General features: G+C 47.3%; 1 protein-coding gene across 6 annotated transcripts; it reads left to right on the forward strand.

Annotated features, from left to right (window-relative positions):
* Positions 1-4,785: 4,785 nt before the first annotated feature.
* On the forward strand, positions 4,786-15,189 carry LOC309527376 (zinc finger protein RFP-like). 6 transcript variants are annotated; one of them, XM_082214176.1, is made up of 8 exons: positions 4,786-5,260; positions 6,834-6,929; positions 7,883-8,113; positions 9,286-9,308; positions 10,115-10,233; positions 10,636-10,668; positions 12,323-12,352; positions 14,401-15,189. In XM_082214176.1, the coding sequence occupies exons 1-8, from the start codon at positions 4,835-4,837 to the stop codon at positions 14,916-14,918; spliced, it is 1,476 nt and encodes a 491-aa protein (XP_082070302.1). In that variant the 5' UTR covers positions 4,786-4,834; the 3' UTR covers positions 14,919-15,189. The 6 variants fall into 6 exon arrangements, with proteins under 6 accessions (XP_082070302.1, XP_082070303.1, XP_082070298.1 ...); XM_082214172.1 differs by having other exon boundaries at positions 4,810-5,260; positions 10,070-10,233; XM_082214173.1 differs by lacking the exon at positions 12,323-12,352 and having other exon boundaries at positions 4,810-5,260; positions 10,070-10,233.
* Positions 15,190-21,325: the final 6,136 nt, after the last annotated feature.

Below are 21,325 nucleotides of genomic sequence, written 5' to 3' on the forward strand. Positions count from 1 at the left end.
CCAATGACAAAATTAACATATTTCTGTCCGCAACAACCGCAGAGACAATGTTGGTAGCCAGTCACTGGAAAGGAAATTATATCCAAACAAAGGGGGAATGGATAGGTAAACTTTGTGAGTACCTGGAGTTAGCAAAATTGATGAATTTAATAAGGCATAAATCAAAGATTATCATTCAGAAACAATGGAAACGTTTAAAGGATTATACAAGCAGGGCTCAAATACGAAAGTTTGGTTGTGTCTAGACTAACCTTGTGAAGAATACAGAGAACAAAGATTTGATCGATTATGAAAGAATTTAAGAAGGGAAATGACTGAAGAACAGATGTAAATGCGAGCAAGATAACTAAGAGGCGTGCGGTGAATGCGGTGGAAGTCTTTTAAAATATTTTAATTTAGATTATATACTGTAGTGTTTGAAGCAAGAATTTGGTAATATTTTCTTTTTCCTTTTCCTTCTATTTGTTTTCTTATAACTTTTCTTCTTTTCTTCTTATTAGTTTTCATTTTGGGAAATATGTATATAAGGGTGTTTACAGTGCTATGTATCGCTTTTTGTTCTTTTTACTGAAAAAAAATCAATCAATAAATACATAAAGAAGAAAGCGAACCATTTTACAGAATCAACAGCACACTACAAGGCTCATGCATTGTTTTTTTGTCTCAGTACAAATAGTTTGGAGGTGAAGAGGCGGTGGAAGAATCTGACCCCCTCCCTGGGTTGTGTAGGTTTCCACATAACCCCAAATCACCATTCGTACGCTTCCTCTCCCATGTGCATCCTCTGGTGCTCAGTCAGGGCGGATCCTCGCTGGAAGCTCTCCCCACACATGGAGCATTCATGAGGATGTTCTTCGGCATTCAGCCTCCCCAGACCCAAACTGTGCTGGCCGTTCCTCCCAGGATTTGAGGAGAAGAGCTTTCTGCTCCAAAGTGCACTGGGCTTTCACTAAAGGGAACTGGACTTCTGGGTGATGGCTGCGTTCATTTGCTCCCTGGTGTCCTTTGGACTCACGCTTTTTATTATGTACTGACGTTCTCACCCTGGGCCAGCAGGGGGATACTGTACATAGTTTACACTCAGGTCCACATATGCAAATAAGGAATTGAAAGTGACGTTCAGTGATTGGATAGTTACAGAAAGTTGTTACTGTTGTGTTATAGTGGAGCTCTATATAAGAAGGCTGGCTGAACCCTTCAGTTAATTTCTCTTCTGGGTCTGTGAATAAACAAGAGCTGTTTGAAGAATCGCTGTGTCGTCTGATATGTTCACCCACAACTTAACCCTTTTGCTCTGCAATCTCAGCTAACAAAGGAATGTTCCTTAGGGATATTCCCTCTGGCACAGCTTCCCCTTGGTGGGAATTCTCCGTCTTGATCTCTCTCCTTTTACCTGCAGGTGAAACCAAAAACATTTTTTAAACATTATGTGTGTGGGAAACCCCTAAGCAGGACCTGGGAACAAGAGCCCCTCCTGGAGTCTCCAGCAGCTGCTATTCAGGAGGATTCCTGCTTCCAACCACAGAGGCAGAGCATATAACCATCCAAAGTCTTCAGGTAAAGGTAAAGGGACCATTAGGTCCAGCCGTGGCTGACTCTGGGGTTGCGGCGCTCATCTCGCTTTATAGGTCGAGGGAGCCGACGTGCAGCTTCCGGGTCATGTGGCCAGCATGACGAAGCCGCTTCTGGAGAACCAGAGCAGCGCATGGAAACGCCGTTTACCTTCCCGCCAGAGCGGTACCTATTTATCTACTTGCGTGCTTTTGAACTGCTAGGTTGGCAGCAGCAGGGACTGAGCAACGGGAGCTCACCCCATCACCCCATCGTGGGGATTCATACTGCCAACCTTCTGATCGGCAAGCCCTAGACCCTGTGGTTTAACCCACAGCGCCACCCGCGTCTCCTACCAAAGTCTTATCCTCCAGGAATTGTATCTAATCCCCTGTTAAAGCCCTCCAGGTTTTTCAGCCATTGGAAGGCACCACCCTTTATTAGGAATATAGGAAGACTTTACACTGTGTAGTAATATTGATTAATAATAATAGCCAAGTTGTACCAGGCATTCATTTTTTAAAAAAAGATATATATTGAATTTTCACAAATTATAAAGTCGAACACAATACAAACAAACACACACAAAAACAAACAAGTATAATTTCAAATCCTTATTCTCTTAAAACTTACTTCACCTACCTCCTCATACCTCCCCTTTCTGCTTTCCAATTTCAAATATTTAGTTCAGCAAGTCCTCACCCTTAATTTAATCTAATTGTAATCCTTTCTCTTCCTTTAACCTAATCTTTACAGCTGTAATTCGCTTACTTCTATAGCCGCAACATTTTAACACTCATTAATTTTACAATGTCTCTTAAGATAGATCTTAAATTTCTTCCAATCTTCTTCCGCCGTCTCTTTTCCCTGATCTCGGATTCTGCCAGTCATTTCAGCCAGTCCCATGTAGTCTATCACCTTCATCTGCCATTCTTCCAGAGTAGGTAGATCTTGTGTCTTCCAATACTTTGCCATGAGTATTCTTGCTGCTGTTGTAGCATACATAAAAAAGTTCTATCTTTCTTTGACACCAATTGGCCGACAATGCCCAAGAGAAAGGCTTCTGGTTTCTTAAGAAAAGTACATTTAAGTACCTTTTCATTTCATTATATATCATTTCCCAGAAAGCCTTAATCTTTGGGCACGTCCACCAAAGATGAAAGAAAGTACCTTCAGTTTCTTTACATTTCCAACATTTATTATCAGACAAGTGGTAATTTTTTGCAAGCTTGACTGGAGTCATGTACCACCTATAAATCATTTTCATAATGTTTTCCTTTAAGGCATTACATGCCGTAAATTTCATACCGGTGGTCCACAACTGTTCCCAGTCAGCAAACATAATGTTATGACCAATATCTTGTGCCCACTTTATCATAGCTGATTTCACTGTTTCATCTTGTGTATTCCATTTCAACAGCAAGTTGTACATTCTTGACAAGTTCTTAGTATTGGGTTCTAACAGTTCTGTTTCTAATTTTGATTTTTCCACCCGGAAGCCAATTTTCCTGTCCTGCTTGTAAACCTCCATTATTTGATAATAATGGAGCCAGTCTCGTACTTTAACCTTTAATTTCTCAAAGCTCTGTAATTTCAGTTTATCGCCTTCCTGTTCCAAAATTTCCCAATATTTCGGCCATTTGGCCCGTACCAGGCATTCATATCTAGGGAAGGAACACCATAACTGGGCTGCCACCATGCCGATGGTGCCTTCTGCCAGGTCCATCGAGGTCAGTCTTGCCTCCACTGACTGGCAGTGGCTCTGCAAGGTCTTCCCAACCATACCTGCAGATGTCCTGGCCAGGGATGATAGTCTTAAGCAAACAGAGGGCACCAGGTTGGCAAGGCTGTGTTGTAAACAAAAATTGCCCTTTCCCCTTATGGGGTATCCAAGAGCCCATATAGAGTCCTTACATAGGCTCCCTATTGGTAGGAGAGAATAACAGAGGCCAGCCAGAGAATATTGAGAAGCAAAGCAGCTAGTAAGCTTGGTCTTTATTGATCTGTTGCAACAAGGTGCTCCCATCACCCGCAGGAGAGGAAGAGGACCCCTTAAAATGCCGTGCAAGGGCTTATAAAGACTTTTGAGATTGCCACCCTGTAGATCAAGACCACCCCCAGAAACATCATACATATATCACAGAAGGGGTGTAACCTAAGACCACCCCTCAGATACATCCCACCTACATCACAAAAAAGGCGGTCTAAACAGAACATAAAAAAATTCCTTCCAGTAGCACCTTAAAGACCAACTAAGTTAGTTCTTGGTATGAGCTTTCGTGTGCATGCAACATGTATCTGAAGAAGTGTGCATGCACACGAAAGCTCATACCAAGAACTAACTTAGTTGGTCTTTAAGGTGCTACTGGAAGGAATTTTTTTATTTTGACTATGGCAGACCAACACGGCTACCTATCTGTAACTAAACAGAACATTTGAATGTTGTTTTTCTCCTGTCGTTGTTTATCTCCTGTCTGGCAGGTTACTTGATTAGATTTCCTGGGTAGCTTAGTTCCCGGGCCATGTCACCAGTTCACACCCTACTCATATCTATTTCACATACCCTTAAGACAGGATTTGTGAGGAAAGAGACAATGGGGAGGTTTCCCACTTTGACCTTGCAGAAAAAAAAACATTTGGTCAGTATGTGCTTGGTTGGTACACTTATGAACATTTAACATATATCCAAGACCTCAAAATTCCTATCACAGCTGAAGGCGTCTGTTTCAATCTGAAGTTCTTTGCCAGCATGCTAAAAAGGGATAAAGTTAGAACTAGCAACCAGACTTTTAGGAGTTCTCTTCACGGAATCAACTCCAGCCTGCTATGAATGAAATCAACTCCCGCCTGCCCTGAATGAAAAAGCCTATGAATGAAAAAGGTTGCAGTATGAATACAAACGTGTGTGCTTGTGTGTAATCAAAAGCATGGGAAGCAATCCAAAAGCATCATGCTAAAAAGGGATAAAGTTAGAACTAGCAACCAGACTTTTAGGAGTTCTCTTCACGGAATCAACTCCAGCCTGCTATGAATGAAAAAGCCTATGAATGAAAAATGTTGCAGTATGAATACAAACGTGTGTGTTTGTGTGTAATCAAAAGCATGGGAAGCAATCCAAAAGCATTGTCTGCTACTTGAGAAAACATTCAGCAATTGCAAAGACCTGGAGACGTGTGTTTTGTTTTTTTTTTATAAAAAAAACAAAGATCATGTGATCACTGAGTCATTTCCAGGAAGGGGAAACTCCCAGTGACTTAACTCGGGTCTTCAGCGCGAGGGAGCCATGGCTGCTGCAGGGGGTCACATCCAGAATCTCCGTGATGAAGCCACTTGCTCCATCTGCCTGGATTACTTCAAGGATCCAGTCACCATCCCGGAGTGTGGGCACAACTTCTGCCGATCCTGCCTGGTCCTGTTCTGGGGGGAATCGGAGGCGGAGGCTTCCTGCCCCCAGTGCAGAGAAAGAGTCCAGAGAAGGAGCCTCGTCTCCAACCGGCAACTGGCTAATGTGGCGGAAATAGCCAAGAATCTCAGCCTTCAAGAGGGAAAGGAGGAAGGGGGGAAAGGAGGAGTCTGCGAGGATCACCAGGAGCCCCTGAAGTTCTTCTGCAAAGTTCATGAAGCCCCCATCTGCCTGGTGTGCGACAAATCAAAGGAACATGAAAATCACAAGGTGATTCCTCTGAAAGAGGCTTTGGAGGAATACAAGGTAGGAGATCCCTGGATCTGGAGGGGGAGAAATAAATAACTGTGGATTCTTCTTGGGAGGTTTGCTTTTTAGTTCTCAGGTCCAAAGTAGACATGGCATTGATTGGTGGTTGTTTATCGCCTTGGAAGCAGCCCAGGGGAAGCCTGAGGGCTCCTGGGGTGGCTGGAGGGGGGAGTTGAAGTCTTTCTCTCTGCCAGGGGGACAAAGGGGATCTTGAAATACTCACAGCAGCTTCAAAGATTTGAACTGGGACCTTGGCAGGGAGAGAAAGGGTTAACCACCTCCACATCCCCCAGAAAGGTTGCTTTGTACATATTTAGAATAGTAGAAGTGTAAATTGCACATAGACAACTAAGTACATGTCTCCTTTGGTTACCAGGATGCCTCCTCAATGCCCTGCAAAACAGAGAACAGCAAGGGATCAGCGTGGGGTGGGGGGGACCGGGACTGTTAGCCAGGAATTGACTAGAAGGTGCAGGATCCCACCCCCCAAGTATCTGTTGGAAGCAGATTTGGGAGTGGGGAGTGGAAGCACCTACTGGTGGCTTATTCTGGGGGTGCCGTGGAGCCTGCGCGATGAGGTTTCGGGAGCGGGGCGGCTGAGGATCTCCTCCCATCCCAAATGGCAGAGGACTCCTTGGTTCAGAGTAGCATCTGCAAGGACAAGGCGGAAATATGACTTTTTCATGGCAACTCAGAATTGGACCTGTGCAATTATATACTAAGTATAATGCCTTTTAATACCTTTTTTTTAAAAAAAATCACTTGTTCCACTACAGTGGTGCAAAAATGCTCCTGTGCCATGCAGTGCCAATAATGCCACAAAATAGTAATAATAGTGGGAAAAAACTGGTCCCTTTGAATTGGCAGGAGGACCAGACAGCAATCTTCTGACCGAAGGAGCTACTTGGGTGGATTTTGGCCACAGCAAGAACTTCTCTGGCCCAGAAATGGAAGAAGCTGCAGCACTTAAATCTCCCCTGGTTGCACAAGCACACTTGGGGTCTGGCTACTGCAGAGAAAACAACTGACAAATAGCAGAAAACCAGAATTGCCATCTGACCCAAAAGAGGGGTTTGGAATGGATGAAGTTTTGAGAAGTGCTGCTCTATCCCTGCATCTCTCGCCTCTTGGGCTGACCTCACTATCTCTTTGACGCTAGACTGGTACATCCCAGGTTGGATCCTGCCTTAGCACTTCCTTCTCCTCCTCCTCCTCTTCCCACTTCTCCCTGAGACCTCAAGGTGAGAAGTCAGGCTGGGACCCCCAAGGAAGGGAGAGGAGGCTGAGAGATCACTCCACAAGGGAGGGTGTTTGAGAAAAGGCGAGGGGCTGCCAGCTCTGCAGACAAGGGGGGACCTAACTGGGATCCTGAGCGCCACAGGGCTGCCGCAGAAAGAAGGTAGTTGATCCATGGAGCCGTGGACCCAAAAAGGCTGAAAACCTCTGTACTTTTATTTCCACCAGGAAACTACTTTGCTATTCTAGCAAGGCCACTGGGCGCAAGAAGCCATTATGATTTTAATTTCTCTGTGTGTCTCAATCAAAGCTGAGTTTTCCCTTTTCTCTTTAGGGAGAGATCTGTCGCCACCTGGAGATTCTGAGGAAAGAGAGAGAAAAAATTCTGGCCTATCAAGCAGATCTGGACAAGGAAAGCAAAGACCTCCTGGTAGGTGTCTTTGTTGTTACTAGACAGGGTACAAGCACTTGAGACCTCCAGGTATAGGGCAGTATATAAATTCAATAAAGAAGAAGAAGAAGAAGAAGAAGAAGAAGAAGAAGAAGAAGAAGAAGAATTGAGTCAGGACTGAGAAGTGATGGGGAAATCTGCCCATTTCAGCTTCTCCTCATTTTTCATATCAGTCTGTTTATTAATTTATTGGTCTGAAAATGAATCAGATGTTAGGGTAGCTACCTCCTTGTATAAATATTTTGATCTGTACCTTACCCTCATAAATACATTTTTGTGAATATTACCTGGCTGGGTCAAGCTTGAAAATATCAGAATTTTAAAGCTCTGTTTTGGTCTCCATATTTTTTCAGCAAGAGCAAATTAGGCAAGTTCACCTTTGAATGCAGCTAAATTGAGTTTATTTCCCCTTGTCATTTATTATGTGAATAGCAGTCAAGGAGAAGCCTGAGGACTTGTGAGCTGAAAGGGTGGAAGCATTTCAATCCAAATCCTGATGTACCATAAATTCTACTAAAGAATTGTTTTTCTAAATGTGCGCTCTTGTTCATTTTAAGTAAACTCAGGCCATTTTGAACCTTTAAAGAAAACAGGGGAGCTATGGGGATGAACTCTGCACTTTGTTTTCCTCTGTTTCTGTTCCTTCCTACACCCCAGTCTAAACTGAGGGGTGTTTTATGTCCCTGGATGTTCTCTGAACAACTGTGAACTCTGGTTATGCCATGCCCCAAAACATGCAGGGAAAATCCAAGTCAACAGAAACAGCAGTGGAGAGGGCCTCCCCTCAAAATAAAGGTTTACTTCTTTAGCCACTGGAGGTTTCATGTCTATAGAAATATCAGAAGTGTCCTCCCTGTGGAATTCTCATAATTTTGTTTCTGCTGTTTCGAGGCTAAGCACCAAACACACTCAGACCTCCTCTTTTCTTGCAGAAATTAACAGAAACAGAGAGGCTGAAGATTGTGGAGAAGTTCAGAGAACTGCGCCAGTTCCTGGAAGAACAAGAAAAAGGTCTGCTGAATCATATGGAAGAGGTGGAGAAGGAGATTGCAGGGAGAAGGGATGAGCAGCTGGCCAGACTCTCCAGGAAACTCTCCTCTCTTGAGAGGATCATCCAGGAGATGGAGGAGAAGGGTCAGCAGCCAGCGAGTGAACTCCTGCAGGTAAGATGGTGGCCGGAACAGCCCAAGGCTGGGCTCCAGGAAAAGGCTGCCCCTTTCATGTATGCAAGGAGTGCAGGGGCTGAGTTGATGGAGCCTCTAGTCAGGTTTGTAATGGACAGGAAGACTCAAGAGACCTCGGATGCTTAACTCACCTGAAAGCTGGCTAGAGATTCTTCTGTGTTCTTGATGGAACAGGAGGTGGTTTTCTGCTCTTTGCTGATGATTTGTCTCCAAATGCCTTCCTTCTTGAAAATGCTGCCTTCCTGCCCTGGGCTGGGCTTCAGCGAGGATTCATGCCTCCTTCTGACATGAGGCAGTCTCTTGACCAAGATTCTCTTCCTGTTCCCTCCACAACTTCTTGGTTGATCCCCTTCACAATGGATACAGAGCGGCCCAAAATGGTGCTCAGTCACAGTGACGAAAGAACAAGACAGAGGGACTCATCCTGTCCCACCCCTTTCCTCCAGGAAAACCTGCTCTCTACTGCTGAATTAGAGCAAGCATCAGCCTGGTTTTCTCCGGATTGACGTTTCCTTCGATGTTGAACTAAGAAGCAGGTTTTTCCTGAGGGAAAGCGGAAGGGCAAAGGCAAAACCTCTTGGACCCGTGTTTTCTAGACACAGGAAAAGCAGAAGTGTGGAGGAGCCCAAAGAAACACTGAGCTGTTTTATTAGCCCTTTGGAGGCATTTTATGCTGCAGGTGCTTTTTTATTTCTAGTTGGAAAGTAGAATGTGAAATTAGGGGACTTCTGCGGAAGACAACTTGGGACAGTTCCCTGGTAGGACTATCCTGTAGGCTAACTTACGTCTGAATTGCACAGTGCAAACTGGATTAAAGTTAATAAATTATAATCTAAGACATGAGATGGGTTGGAATCTTCTATTGAATCCATAAACATGAGATTCCCTTAAATGCTGGTGGATTTTCATAAGGATTTTCAACAATAATTGCAAACTGATGTGGAAATGTGGAGAACTTGATATTGGAAAAATTCACAATTTCAGATTGGAAAAATAAAAGCTGTGAGAAACCAAAACTGGCGGATTCCACCATCCCTACCCACAACCTTGCCATGTGCCAGGCAGACTGACATCTGAGGGCCAGGGTCTGAGGGGGTCTTCCTAGTGTGGCCTGTGGTGTGCAGTGAATTCCCTTCTCTTTTCCCCTCTAGGATGTGAGAAGGACCTTGCAGAGGTAAGTGGATCTGGCTCATTTCCATTAGCATCACTCCATGAGGCTGGGATGCAAGAACCTGAGACATGGCCCTCCAGGGGCTGCAGGGGGGAGACTGGAGGACTCACTCCCTGAGGCATCTCACAGGTAAAAGCAGGGCCCCCTCTCCTGAACTTGACAATGGGTAGATCACAGTTGGTCTTTTTATACTGTGAGGAGATCTCAGTCTCTTGGGAGTTGGACGTGCCTGCCTTAGCTGTTTCCTTCTAGACTGACCAGTTCAGTCACTCTGCAGCAAACACTCTGCCGGCCCCCCACCCTGTCCCAAGCAGACTCCTGCCCCATAGAGCCCCTTGGGAGGGGGCGATTTCTCACCAAGGAGCAGGAATTGGCTATTTTCTTGACCATATTCCAGCTGCAGTATTTATATTTAAGGTATCACTCAGGTGCAGAGTAGAGGTTTTAAGGAACATTTCACGTTTCCCAAAGAAGTGAATCTCTTTTTCTTCCTCTCCCCTTCTCTGGGGACATCTAGAGAAAGGAAATGTGTGCTGTGCTGTCACCACCCTCAGACAATTCCTGCCCCTTGGTACCATATGATTCTGCTGCTTCTTTGAATAGACATCAGTGGGGAGACCCAGAGGCCTGGGGTTGCTGTTTTGGCCCTTGGGGGTCTGGCTGAGGAGTCCGTAGTGAGGAAGAAACTCCCTACTCAGTGTCTGCCTGTCCCTCTAGGCTTCTTCCAGCTTCCTCCTCTCACTTCCTTTCTTTTCCTTTAACAGAAATTGCGGATTTGAATGGGCTGACATTGTTTTTCTTTTCACCAGGTATGAGAAAAGAGTGAGTCCAGAGAACCCACTGGCTTTCCCTCCAGAACTGAGGAACAGGATCTTGGAATCCTGTGATCTAAATCACCTTATGGAAGATACAATGAAACAATGGAAAGGTAATGAAAAATGGCTGCCAGGATATTACACATGGAATTCTATTATTTCTTCAGAACTGAACATGCCAGGCTCTTACTGCATGGAATTGAGTAACTCCAGGATACCTTCCTTCTTGGTGCTCCAGCCTTCATTTCCAGTCCCCCAGAATGGCCCGTGTATATTGTGATGTTTGATCCTGTAAGGGAAGCCTGAACCAGAGTGTATCTGTTTTCAGTTACACGGAACCTCCTTTTCCTTTTGGTTAGCAGTCTACACAATCTGGGGTTGTCCTTCGGGAGGTTCTCCTGCTCTGAATGGAGTCAATTCAAGGATGCCACATTATGAAGTGTTACTTTTGTATGGAGATTTATCTCAGGTGGAAGAGTGTTGCGCTTACACTTTATATCTTTTTGCTTCCTCAGATGCTGTGTTATACAGAAAACAGCTTCAGAAAGGTATATTTCCAGGGGAGGAACAATTTGACAGGAGGGATGGGGACTGATATTTCATGGGTGTTCCTGTCCATTCTGCAGACTTTGGGACCCCCATCAATAGCGTCACTCTGGGAAATAGTCCTCTAGGGGGTTTGGGTTCTTTCTGTTTCCCATGAATGAACTGGGAGGGAGGTTGAAGGCTTGGATTGGGGGCTGAGCTTGTCCCTGCAAAGAACCTGCACACCAGTCTGAGTTCCATTCCTGCCTATAGACTAGTATCCTGGTTTCACCCTCCATTTTACAGATTTTTGCTTTCTTTCATAAAATTTTATATACTGCTCAATTGTGGGGGAAAGCCTCAGAGCCTTACAATATCTTACAAAACCCTTAAGGAAAATTCGGCAGGGTCAGTCCAATGTCCATGGTTTCTGGTTCTCATGTATAGGGAACCTCCCTTGCATTTTGTTTTCCCTCCACACAATCTGGAGAGGTTCTTTTGCGGCTTCTCTAGATTTGCTTGGATTTCCCCCTCGTGAAGTGTGTTAAAAAGGGCACCTGCAATCACCCAGTCCCTCCTCCACCTCCTGCCCAGTCTGGTCTCCCAGCAGCAGAGCAAGGCCTGAGCTGCCTCCTCCTCAGTTTCAACCTCACCAGCCATCCCCATCTCCTGAGACTTCCCACTGTTCTTATGAGATCAGCCCCATTCCATGAGAGACGACTTCCCATTGCACGAGACCCTTTGAATCACAGGGTAAAGCTCTGCCGATTCTTCCTCTGCAATCTGGTTTGCCAGCATGCTTGGAAATTCCGGTTTCAATAGCTTTTTCCCACCAGTTTACTTAGCGCTGATGTTAACCTTCCTCCAGCCATTCAGTACTGATTCCCATTTCATTCGTGGATTCTGAATGATTGTATTCCACCATTTTCTAGTATGGTTTACCATTTCTGATTTCCCCATGGCATCATGGAATAGTAGAGTTTGAAAGGATCCCAAGGATCATCTAGTCCATGGGTAGGTAATCTGAAGCCTGGGGGCTGGATCCGGCCCAATCTTCTTCTAAATCCTGCCCGCAGACTGTCTGAGAATCAGCGTGTTTTTACATTAGTAGAATGTGTCCTTTTATTTAACATGCATCTCTGGGTTATTTGTGGGGAATAGAATTTTGTTCATTTTTTTTCCAAAATACAGTGGCACCTCGGGTTACAGACACTTCAGGTTACAGACGCTTCAGGTTACAGACTCTGCTAACCCAGAAATATTACCTCGGGTTCAGAACTTTGCTTCAGGATGGTGGTGTGGCAGCAGCAAGAGGCCCCATGAGCTAAAGTGGTGCTTCAGGTTAAGAACAGTTTCAGGTTAAGAAAAGACCTCTGGAACGAATTAAGTACTTAACGCGAGGTACCACTGTATAGTCCGCCCCCCCCCAAGGTCTGAGGAACAGTGGACCGGCCCCCTGCTGAAAAAGTTTGCTGACCCCTGATCTAGCCCAACCCCCTGCAATGCTGGAATAATAGCTAAACAGGTTAATTGTTTTAATCCCTTAGGCCTAAAGTTGTTGTCTTTCAATTATTTGTTCTATGATGTCATCTTTTGCTTAAAATAAGGAAACAACAGATGCTTTACCAAAAAAAAATAATTTTTTTTGAGCTATTAACCCTCTTTTTGCTTCCTCAGATGTCCAGTCTTTCAGAAATCTCCACAGAGGTAAATTTCACACGGAGACCCCAGTTCACAGGAGGGGGGAGACTAGTGTTTCATGGGGGGTCAGGAGTCTCTTCTGTACAGTTGAGAACCATCCACAGCTAGACTCTAGCCCTGCTGTTTGTGCCACAAACGCAGAGAAGGTGGACTTAAAGGGGGAGAGAGAAAATTCCCAGAAGGATCAGGCGGAGGAGGGAAGAGTTTTATTCCTGCCTAGAGAGAGTTGGGTTGCTTTTCCATCATGTGACCTTTTTCAGGCCTGGTTGCCATGTGTCCTCTTTTTCCCAGCCATGTCTTCTATTTTCATGATCAAAATTTCTTAAAATTTGTATCGGGGCAGATTTCTAAAATTTGGCAAAATGTCCCCAAGTTTTTTTTTTAATACCCATGAAATTTTTAATATTGCATTAGAACAGGCATAGGCAACCTCGGCCCTCCAGATGTTTTGGCACTACAATTCCCATCATTCCTGACCACTGGTCCTGTTAGCTAGGGATCATGGGAGTTGTAGTCCCAAAACATCTGGAAGGCCAAGGTTGTCTATGCCTGCATTAGAGTCAGATCTAAGGCACCCAGTTAGTCTAATCTGCAGCAGAGAATCACAACAGAGCAGCATCTTAAGCTAGCGACATACTGTAAAACCCCTTCTCTTGTGGCTGAACCAAAAGGACGCTGGCTCAGCTACAAGATAAAGAGAAGGAGTAAGGAAGGGCAAGAGTTAAGACCCCCCTGCCCTTAAGGAGAGTCCACATGCAGATGTTCAACAGGTTAATAAATTGTTCTGTGCACACTTACGTTCAGAAATATGTGAACATGTGCCCAAATATTTCATGTGGCAAGTGAGGGAGCAATATGTATTATTCTTATTCTTTTGTTGTTGAAAGTTAAGAGCATTGCTACTAGCAATATAGCACAGCTTCTATAGCCTACATATAGTAGTGGTATTTCAAATGAGAATCATCATAGTGATCCATGGTTAAAAGTCGAAGTTGGCCAATGTGTCCTCTTTCTTGCTCTTCAAAATAGGGCAGCCCTACACTTGCCTATCATGACTATCTCAACCCCAAACTGGTAACCTTTTGAGTTATTCCCCGCTTCCCCCAGGGAACTAGTCTTATGGTATATATGAAATCCCAAAGAGAAGCATGGAATAAGCAGTCCTTTGTAAAATTGCCCTGCCACCTGCCTCCTCTTCCCTGGCGGCAAGGCCTAAACTTCCAAGATGGTTGGGAGGAAGGAGAGACCAAGTGGGTGAGAGAGATGGAGAGCAGGAATAAACAGGCTCCCCACTTAACACGATTTTCACTTTTGTGCACAAGGGCCCAGAACATAACTCATGCGAAAGTGAGGGGAAACCTATATGTGGTTTTGTGTTGTATTTTTATGCTGTGGACCACCCTCAGACTTATATATGATGGGCAGTATGCAAATGTTGATATTATTATTATTATTATTATTATTATTATTAGAACGGGGGTCCTCCTCCCCCAGCCCAACCCAGAGGTCCCCAAAGGCCAATTCCCACAGAGATTGTCAGAGGAAAGCAGCTTCTCTCCTCTCCTGCCTCCTCCAATTCTCCTCTCTTTCCCCTTAGATAACACAGAAGAGCTGAGTTACAGATAGGTAGCCGTGTTGGTCTGCCATAGTCAAAATAAAAAAATTCCTTCCAGTAGCACCTTAAAGACCAACTAAGTTAGTTCTTGGTATGAGCTTTCGTGTGCATGCACACTTCTTCAGATACACAGAAGAGCTGAGTAAAAGGTTTCCTGGGTGGTTTTTCCTCTTAGAAAATGCCTGGGTTGAGAGGAGGGCAGGCACAATGTGCATTGAATATATGAAAGTGAAGGAAACTGATTTAAAAACCAACCAGAAGATATTTATTCTGATCAAAGTCTGCAAGGAGGCGTCTCAGTCTTGCATGCGATGCAAATAAATCCCCTTGATCTGAAAGGGAATCTGGGTTTTCGGGTGCTTGTTGGATTAGGATGTCCATCTCTCTCTCTCCGCTGACTCTGCCTAATCTTCTCTCTCCCTCATCTTCTCCCCAACAGCAAATGTCACTCTGGATCCAGACACAGCCCATCCCCGACTCATCCTGTCCAAGGATAGGAAAAGCGTGAGATGGGGAGACACACCTCAAGCCCTGCCTGACAATCCTGAGAGATTTAGCCAAGAGATTTGTGTGTTGGGACGTGAGGGATTCACAGCAGGCAGACATTTCTGGGAAGTCACTGATGGAAGTGGGGGGTGGTGGCATGTGGGGGTTGCCAGGAAGTCTGTGGAGAGAAAGGGCAGCTTCTACTTCAGTCCTGAGAGAGGGATCTGGGCTGTGGGGAAGTCGGGAGGGGGGTACGTGACCTGCACCTCCCCTCATTACTCTGCTCTGTCCCTGAGGGAGAAGCCCAGGAGGATCCGGGTGACTCTGGACTATGAAGGGGGACGTGTGTCTTTCTCTGACGCCGACTCAGGAGCCGAACTCTACACGTTCTCAGGAGCCTCGTTCTCTGGAGAGACCCTCCTCCCTTTCTTTGATCTGTGGGGAAATGAAACCCAGCTCAGTATCTCCTGAGGAGACTAAATCTGCCTCTCTGGCCCAGCAGGAGTTTCTCTCCAGACCAGAGTGACTGATATAAAAAACATTTACCCACCAGGAGAACCTTGGGCAGTTTTTCAAGGGGACCTTTGAAAGGATGCATAAAAGTCAAAATCAGCAGAAATAACAAAATAAAAATGGGTTGCTTTGCTTTTTCCTTCCTTTCCCCAGAATTCCCTCTGCAGCTTACTTCTTCTTAAAGAGACAGTCACACTTTTAACAGTCCCAATAAATCATCTTTTCCTCACCTTCAGTCTTGTTTTCCTTTTGAGATGTCTGATTTGGCAGAGCATGAGACTCTTAATCCCAGGGTTGTGGGTTGAGCCCCACCTTTGGCAAAGGTTTCCTGCGCTGCAGGGGGTGGGACTAGATGACCCTCAGGATCCAGCGCAACCCTGCAATTCTACGAAACCTCCCTCTCCCCACATGACCTTATGCAGCTGTGAAAATGCATGCATAATTGGATTAATAGAGGACTAAAAAATGAACCTCTACCCCACATCAGGCAGGAAAGCTCCTTACTCTGGAGACCTCAGATGGGAAGAAAATCAAAAAGAAATTGAGCAGGGCGTCAGCTTCAAATGCCCTCTGCAAATACAGCCTCCCCATCTCCACACGTTGCCAGAAATAAAGCTCATTGCATTCAGTGGGGCTTTGGCCCAGTTATACGTGTTTAGGGTTGATGCATTAACGTTCCGTATTTACAGGCTGGACTCTGTCTATCAGGGGCATCAAATGGGGTGTCCTCTGGATAATGCTGGACTCCAACTCCCCACTGACCCATCCAGCATGACCAGGGGTCAGAGAGGATGGGAGCTGCAGTCCGGCAGCTTCCGGAGGGGGCCCCTTGGGCTGTGCTGCCCTATACATTTTGCAGGACACCTTCCCTGTGTTCCTCAGCCCCACCCCAAATGCACAATGCTCCCCCAAGGAGGGTCTTTTCAGCACCAGCTGCATCTGATTTCTCTCCCGGGATACTAAGAGCTAGAACAACAAATGTCTGTGGAACTGACCCCTCAAAGATCAGGTAGGACTTTCTCCGGCTCCAACAACTATCAACAACTGCCCATCGATGATGCCACTGCTGAAGCCCAGACGATAGTCACCCACCGAGGGGCATCCGATACATCATACCACATCACAGAAAAGGCGGTCTACAACAGAAATCTTAGTGCATTGTTTATTTCCTGTCTGGCAGGTTACCTGTTTAATGAGAGCCTGGAGCCTGGCCAGTCTTTTGTAATGATAAATACTTAGTTCCTGCGCCAGGTCACAGGCTCACACCCTATTCAAACACAGACATACCCTTAAGACAGGATTTGTGAGGAAAGAGACAATGGGGAGGTTTCCCACTTTGACCTTGCAGAGAAATATTTGAGGTAAATTTGTTCAGGACTTTTTTTCTGTGGGGTTTCAGGCATGTGGCTTATATACAGTGGTACCTCGGGTTAAGAACTTAATTCGTACCGGAGGTCCGTTCTTAACCTGAAACTGTTCTTAACCTGACGTACAACTTTAGCTAATGGAGCCTCCTGCTGCTGCCGTGCCACCGAAGCATGATTTCTGTTCTCATCCTGAAGCAAAGTTCTTAACCCGAGGTAATATTTCTGGGTTAGCGTAGTCTGTAACCTGAAGCATCTGTAACCTGAAGCGTATGTAACCCTAGGTACCACTGTATGTACGTGTTTGCTTGGTACATTTATGAACATTTATTACATATCTAAGACCTTAAAATCTTTATAAGAGAGGAAAGGTGAGGATGCAAATGTTAAGAAGAAGAATGCTGTATTGGCCGGAATATAAGCCGCACCCACAAATAAGCCGCACCTTTAAAATTCGGGGGGGGGGGAGAGAAAAAGATAATACCCAAATATAAGCCACTCCCTTAAAATTGGGTTACAGGCTGAAAATTGCTGCCGCTGGTACAATTGTAACTCCGAGCCAATTTAAGCCTTTGATCTTGCAAGCCCACAAAAGTTACCGTACAATCGCTAAAATCGCAAATTACTATTCAGCTGCTACAATTCTGCAGGCACTCACACCCGTAAATAGCAAATAAAGTCTCAAGCTCACAAATTGGCAATAAAACTTTTTTTTGTTCCCTTTCACCGTTATGACTGTTTCAACAGCAATATCGTAAAAGGCAGTTTTTGTAAGGTCACAGATTTAAGCCACACTTTAACTTTTCACGGTCAGAATTTGGGGGGGAAAGTGCAGCTTATATTCGGACCAGAATAAGAATAATAATAATAATAATAATAATAATAATAATGATGATGATGCACCGTTTCTAATAAGGCTGCACCTAACATAGCTCAGATGGCAGAGCATGAGACTCTGAATCTCAGGGACGTGGGTTCCAGCCCCATGTCGGGTGAAAAATTCCCGCTGTTATGTACTAAAGTTCTCACCCTGGGCCAGCAGGGGGATAGTGTAGATAGTTTTCACTCAGGTCCACGTCAGTTATTTTAGGCGGGAAACCCTGGGTTGTTGTTGCTACAATGTTGATAGCCGGCTGCCTATAAAAGCAGGCCGGCTGAGCTGTTTGCTCTTCAGTTCTGTCCAGCTTCAATAAAGAGCTTCTCTGGAGAAATCACTGTGTCATCTGCTATGTTCGCCCACAACTTAACACTGGCGACGAAGGATGGGATTGATGGACATCAGAGCACAGCCAGATGCAGCCACCTCTGAGCAGAGCTGAATCACTGAGCTGAATCACTGAGCGAAATCACTGAACAGAACCAATTCAGAGCTGACTGTTCTGGCTAGAGCACGGTGTCCATCCATCGCCCTTCACGCCGGCATCGGAATCATGGCTTCACTTGTGCCTCTACCGCCGTTTGCGCCAGCCTCTGAATCATGGGACTCCTACCTCACTCGGTTTAACTGCTACCTCCAAGTCAACGAGCTGACGCAAGTATCAGAGGAATGGAAGCGGGGCCTATTCCTCAGCGTCTGTGGGCCTGAGGTGTTTGAGACGGCCCGAGCATTGGTTGCGCCTGCAGCAGTCCAGGCAATACCATGGGACACGATCCAAGAGAAGCTCCGCAACCACTACGCACCAAAGCCGTCCAAGATTGCTGCCCGCCATGCGTTCTACTGCCGGAACCAGGCAGAGGGGGAGTCAATCAACTACACCACCGCCCTGCAACAGGCTGCAATGCACTGCGAGTTCTGAGACTTAGACGATGCCCTGATGGATCGAATCGTCTGCGGGGTCCGGAACATCCATCTGCAACGGCGTCTCCTCGCCAAGCCAGACCTCACGCTACAGAAAGCCATTGAGGAGGCTGTGGCCTCAGAAGCTTGCCCAGGAGATCCGCAAGTCCAGCAGCCCACGTCTTGCTAGGAAGCCAGTTCCAGTGCATCATGAAGAGGCCAGCAGTGATGAGGCATCCTCCAGTGAAGACGATGACGTGCACCAGACAAAGCGGGAGCGCAGGAAGTTCCAACATAAGTCCAAGAGCCAACCAGAATGTGCCGGCTGCGGAGGCAACCATTCCCGTGCCAAGTGTCGATTCAGAGACGCCACCTGTAGGAAGTGTTCCAGAAGGGGCCACATCGCTAAGGTCTGCCGATCGGCTCCGTCTGACACCCCCCCTTCACCGACTCGCAAGTCCAAGTCTTCACTCCAGTCCGCCAAGGAAAGCTGTTTCGCTCTCACCAACTGCCACTGCCCGTCTGGAACCACAATTGGCCAAACCGACTCGCCTACGCGACGCAAGCTGAACGTCACGGTGCTCATTGAAGGAGCTCCATGCGACATGGAGATCGACACCGGGTCTGCCCTGTCCATCGTATCTTGGAGCACCATCAAAAGACTGGTACCCACAGTGTCCAAAAGGCAACTCGACTCTCACCGCGTACACCTGAGAGACTACCAGGGAAACGACATTCCCGTGGTAGGCGTTGGCCGGTTCCGGATCGCCGTCAAGGATTTTTCGGGCCTGCTCTGACTGGTGGTGGTAGAAGGTCAGCGGCCAAGCCTCCTAGGGCTAGACTGGTTTGATGCCCTCGGCCTGGAAGTCACCGGCATCAACTGCATCTCTAACGCAGAGACTCAGGGTCTGGTCAAAGACTTTGCCGAGGTTTTTGATGGCACTTTGGGGCAATATACAGGTACGCCCATCTCCTTTAGCCTTGATCCACAAGTCGCCCCCATCAAGCTAAAGCCACGCCGGGTTCCCTTTGCTCTCAAGGCTAAGGTGGATGAACAACTGGACAAGCTGATCGCCCAAGGAGTTTTGGAGCCGGTTGACCACGCCAAGTGGGAAACCCTCATCGTCACGCCTGTCAAGCCAGACGGGTCGGTGAGAATCTGCGCTGATTACAAGTGCACGATCAACAAGGCACTTCAGCAGCACGCTTATCCAGTTCCTGTTGTCCAACACCTGCTGCATTCCCTGGGTGAGGGTAAGGTCTTCGCTAAGCTGGACCTTGCCCAAGCCTATCAACAACTGCCTGTCGATGATGCCACTGCTGAAGCCCAGACGATCGTCACCCACCGAGGGGCATTCTGTTGCCGCCGGTTGCAGTTCGGGGTGAGTGTGGCTCCTGGCATCTTCCAAAGCCTTATGGAGCGTCTCCTGCAAGGGTTTCCGGGCGTGGTACCATATTTTGATGACGTCTTGGTGTCCGCAGACTCACACCAGCAGCTGTTTGAGCGCCTCCGTGCCGTACTGACCAGGTTCCAAGAGGCCGGGCTCAAGGTAAAGAGGGAGAAGTGCCAGATCGCCGTCCACAGGTAGAGTTCCTGGGTTATCTTATCAACGCCTCCGGCCTTCACCTGACCACATCCAAGATCTGCGCTATCCAGCAGGCCCCCATCCCAAAGAACAAGACGGAGTTGCAGGCGTTCCTGGGGCTACTGAACTGTTATAACATGTTCCTGCCCCACAAAGCCACGGTGGCTGAGCCTCTTCACCGACTCCTCAGCACAAAGATGCCTTGGTCCTGGGGTCATCGGGAGACGGCGGCCTTCAACGTGGTCAAGGCTCTCCTTTCTTCAGACAGTGTGCTGGTACAGTACAGTGAATCCAGGCCGCTGGTCCTTGCCTGCGACGCCTCACCTTTTGGCATCGGTGCTGTCCTTAGTCACCGTTTTCCAGATGGAAGAGAAGCACCGCTCGCCTACTTTTCCAGGACACTATCTCCGACGGAACGGAATTACAGCCAGCTCGACAAGGAGGCATTGGCACTTGTGGCTGGAGTGAAGAGGTTCCATGAATACCTCTATGGCAGGACTTTTGACCTCATCACTGACCACAAGCCACTCCTGGGCCTCCTCGCCGGTGATCGTCCAACTCCACCGGTCCTCTCACCGCGCATGCTACGATGGACTGTTTTCCTGGCTGCCTACCACTACCGGCTCATCCATCGCCCGGGGAAATCGATGGGCCATGCCGACGCCCTCAGCCGTTGCCCTCTTCCAGCATTTGTGGAAGACCCGGCTCCAGCTTCATCGCTCCTCCTGATTGAGGATCTTTCGGCAGCGCCTGTATCGGCTGCCACTGTGGCCTCCGCATCTGCCCAGGATCGCACCATCAGCCGTGTGCTCAACTGGGTGTGGAGGGGGTGGCCACAAGGGCCTTTCGCATTGGAGTTCCAGCCCTTCGCAACCAGACAATATGAACTCTCGGCTCATCGCGGCTGTCTGCTGTGGGGAGACCGCGTCGTAATTCCCCAAAGACTCCGTCAACGCGTCCTGGAGGCTCTGCACATTGGCCACCCGGGAATTGTCAAAATGAAGGCATTGGCTCGGTGTTACGTCTGGTTGCCTAACATGGACGATGCCATCACTGCCTGGGTGTCCGCCTGTCAAGCGTGCCAAGAATCGAGGCCTGCACCACCGGCAGCTAAGGGACACACCTGGGAGACACTAAAGACACCCTGGTCGAGGGTGCACATCGATCTGGCTGGCCCCTTTCACGGCTGGATCTTTATGCTGGTGGTGGACGCCTATTCCAAATGGCTGGAGGTGGCACTGATGCCCTCCACCACTACCGAGGCCGTCATCCGGGTGCTGCGAGGCCTGTTTGCGACGCATGGGTGTCCTGATGTCCTTGTCTCCGACAACGGACCACAGTTCACGTCAGGCACTTTTGAGCGGTATCTTTTGGGACTGGGCATCCGCCATGCCCTAACGGCACCCTTTTATCCATCCAGCAACGGGCAAGCGGAGAGAATGGTGCGCTCGGCAAAAGAGGCACTGGCACGCCTGGACCGGGGAGACTGGCACGAGCGGGTCGCTGAATACTTGTTCGTGCAACACATCACCCCTCGTGCGGCCACAGGGCGGAGTCCTGCTGAACTGCTTATGGGCCGCCGCCTCAGGTCACCGCTCGACTGGCTGCACCCGGACTTTGCCATGGCCGAACCCCCAG

The sequence above is a fragment of the Podarcis vaucheri genome (assembly GCF_965113315.1).
Source record: "Podarcis vaucheri genome assembly, chromosome: 2".
Classification (NCBI taxonomy): domain Eukaryota; kingdom Metazoa; phylum Chordata; class Lepidosauria; order Squamata; family Lacertidae; genus Podarcis; species Podarcis vaucheri.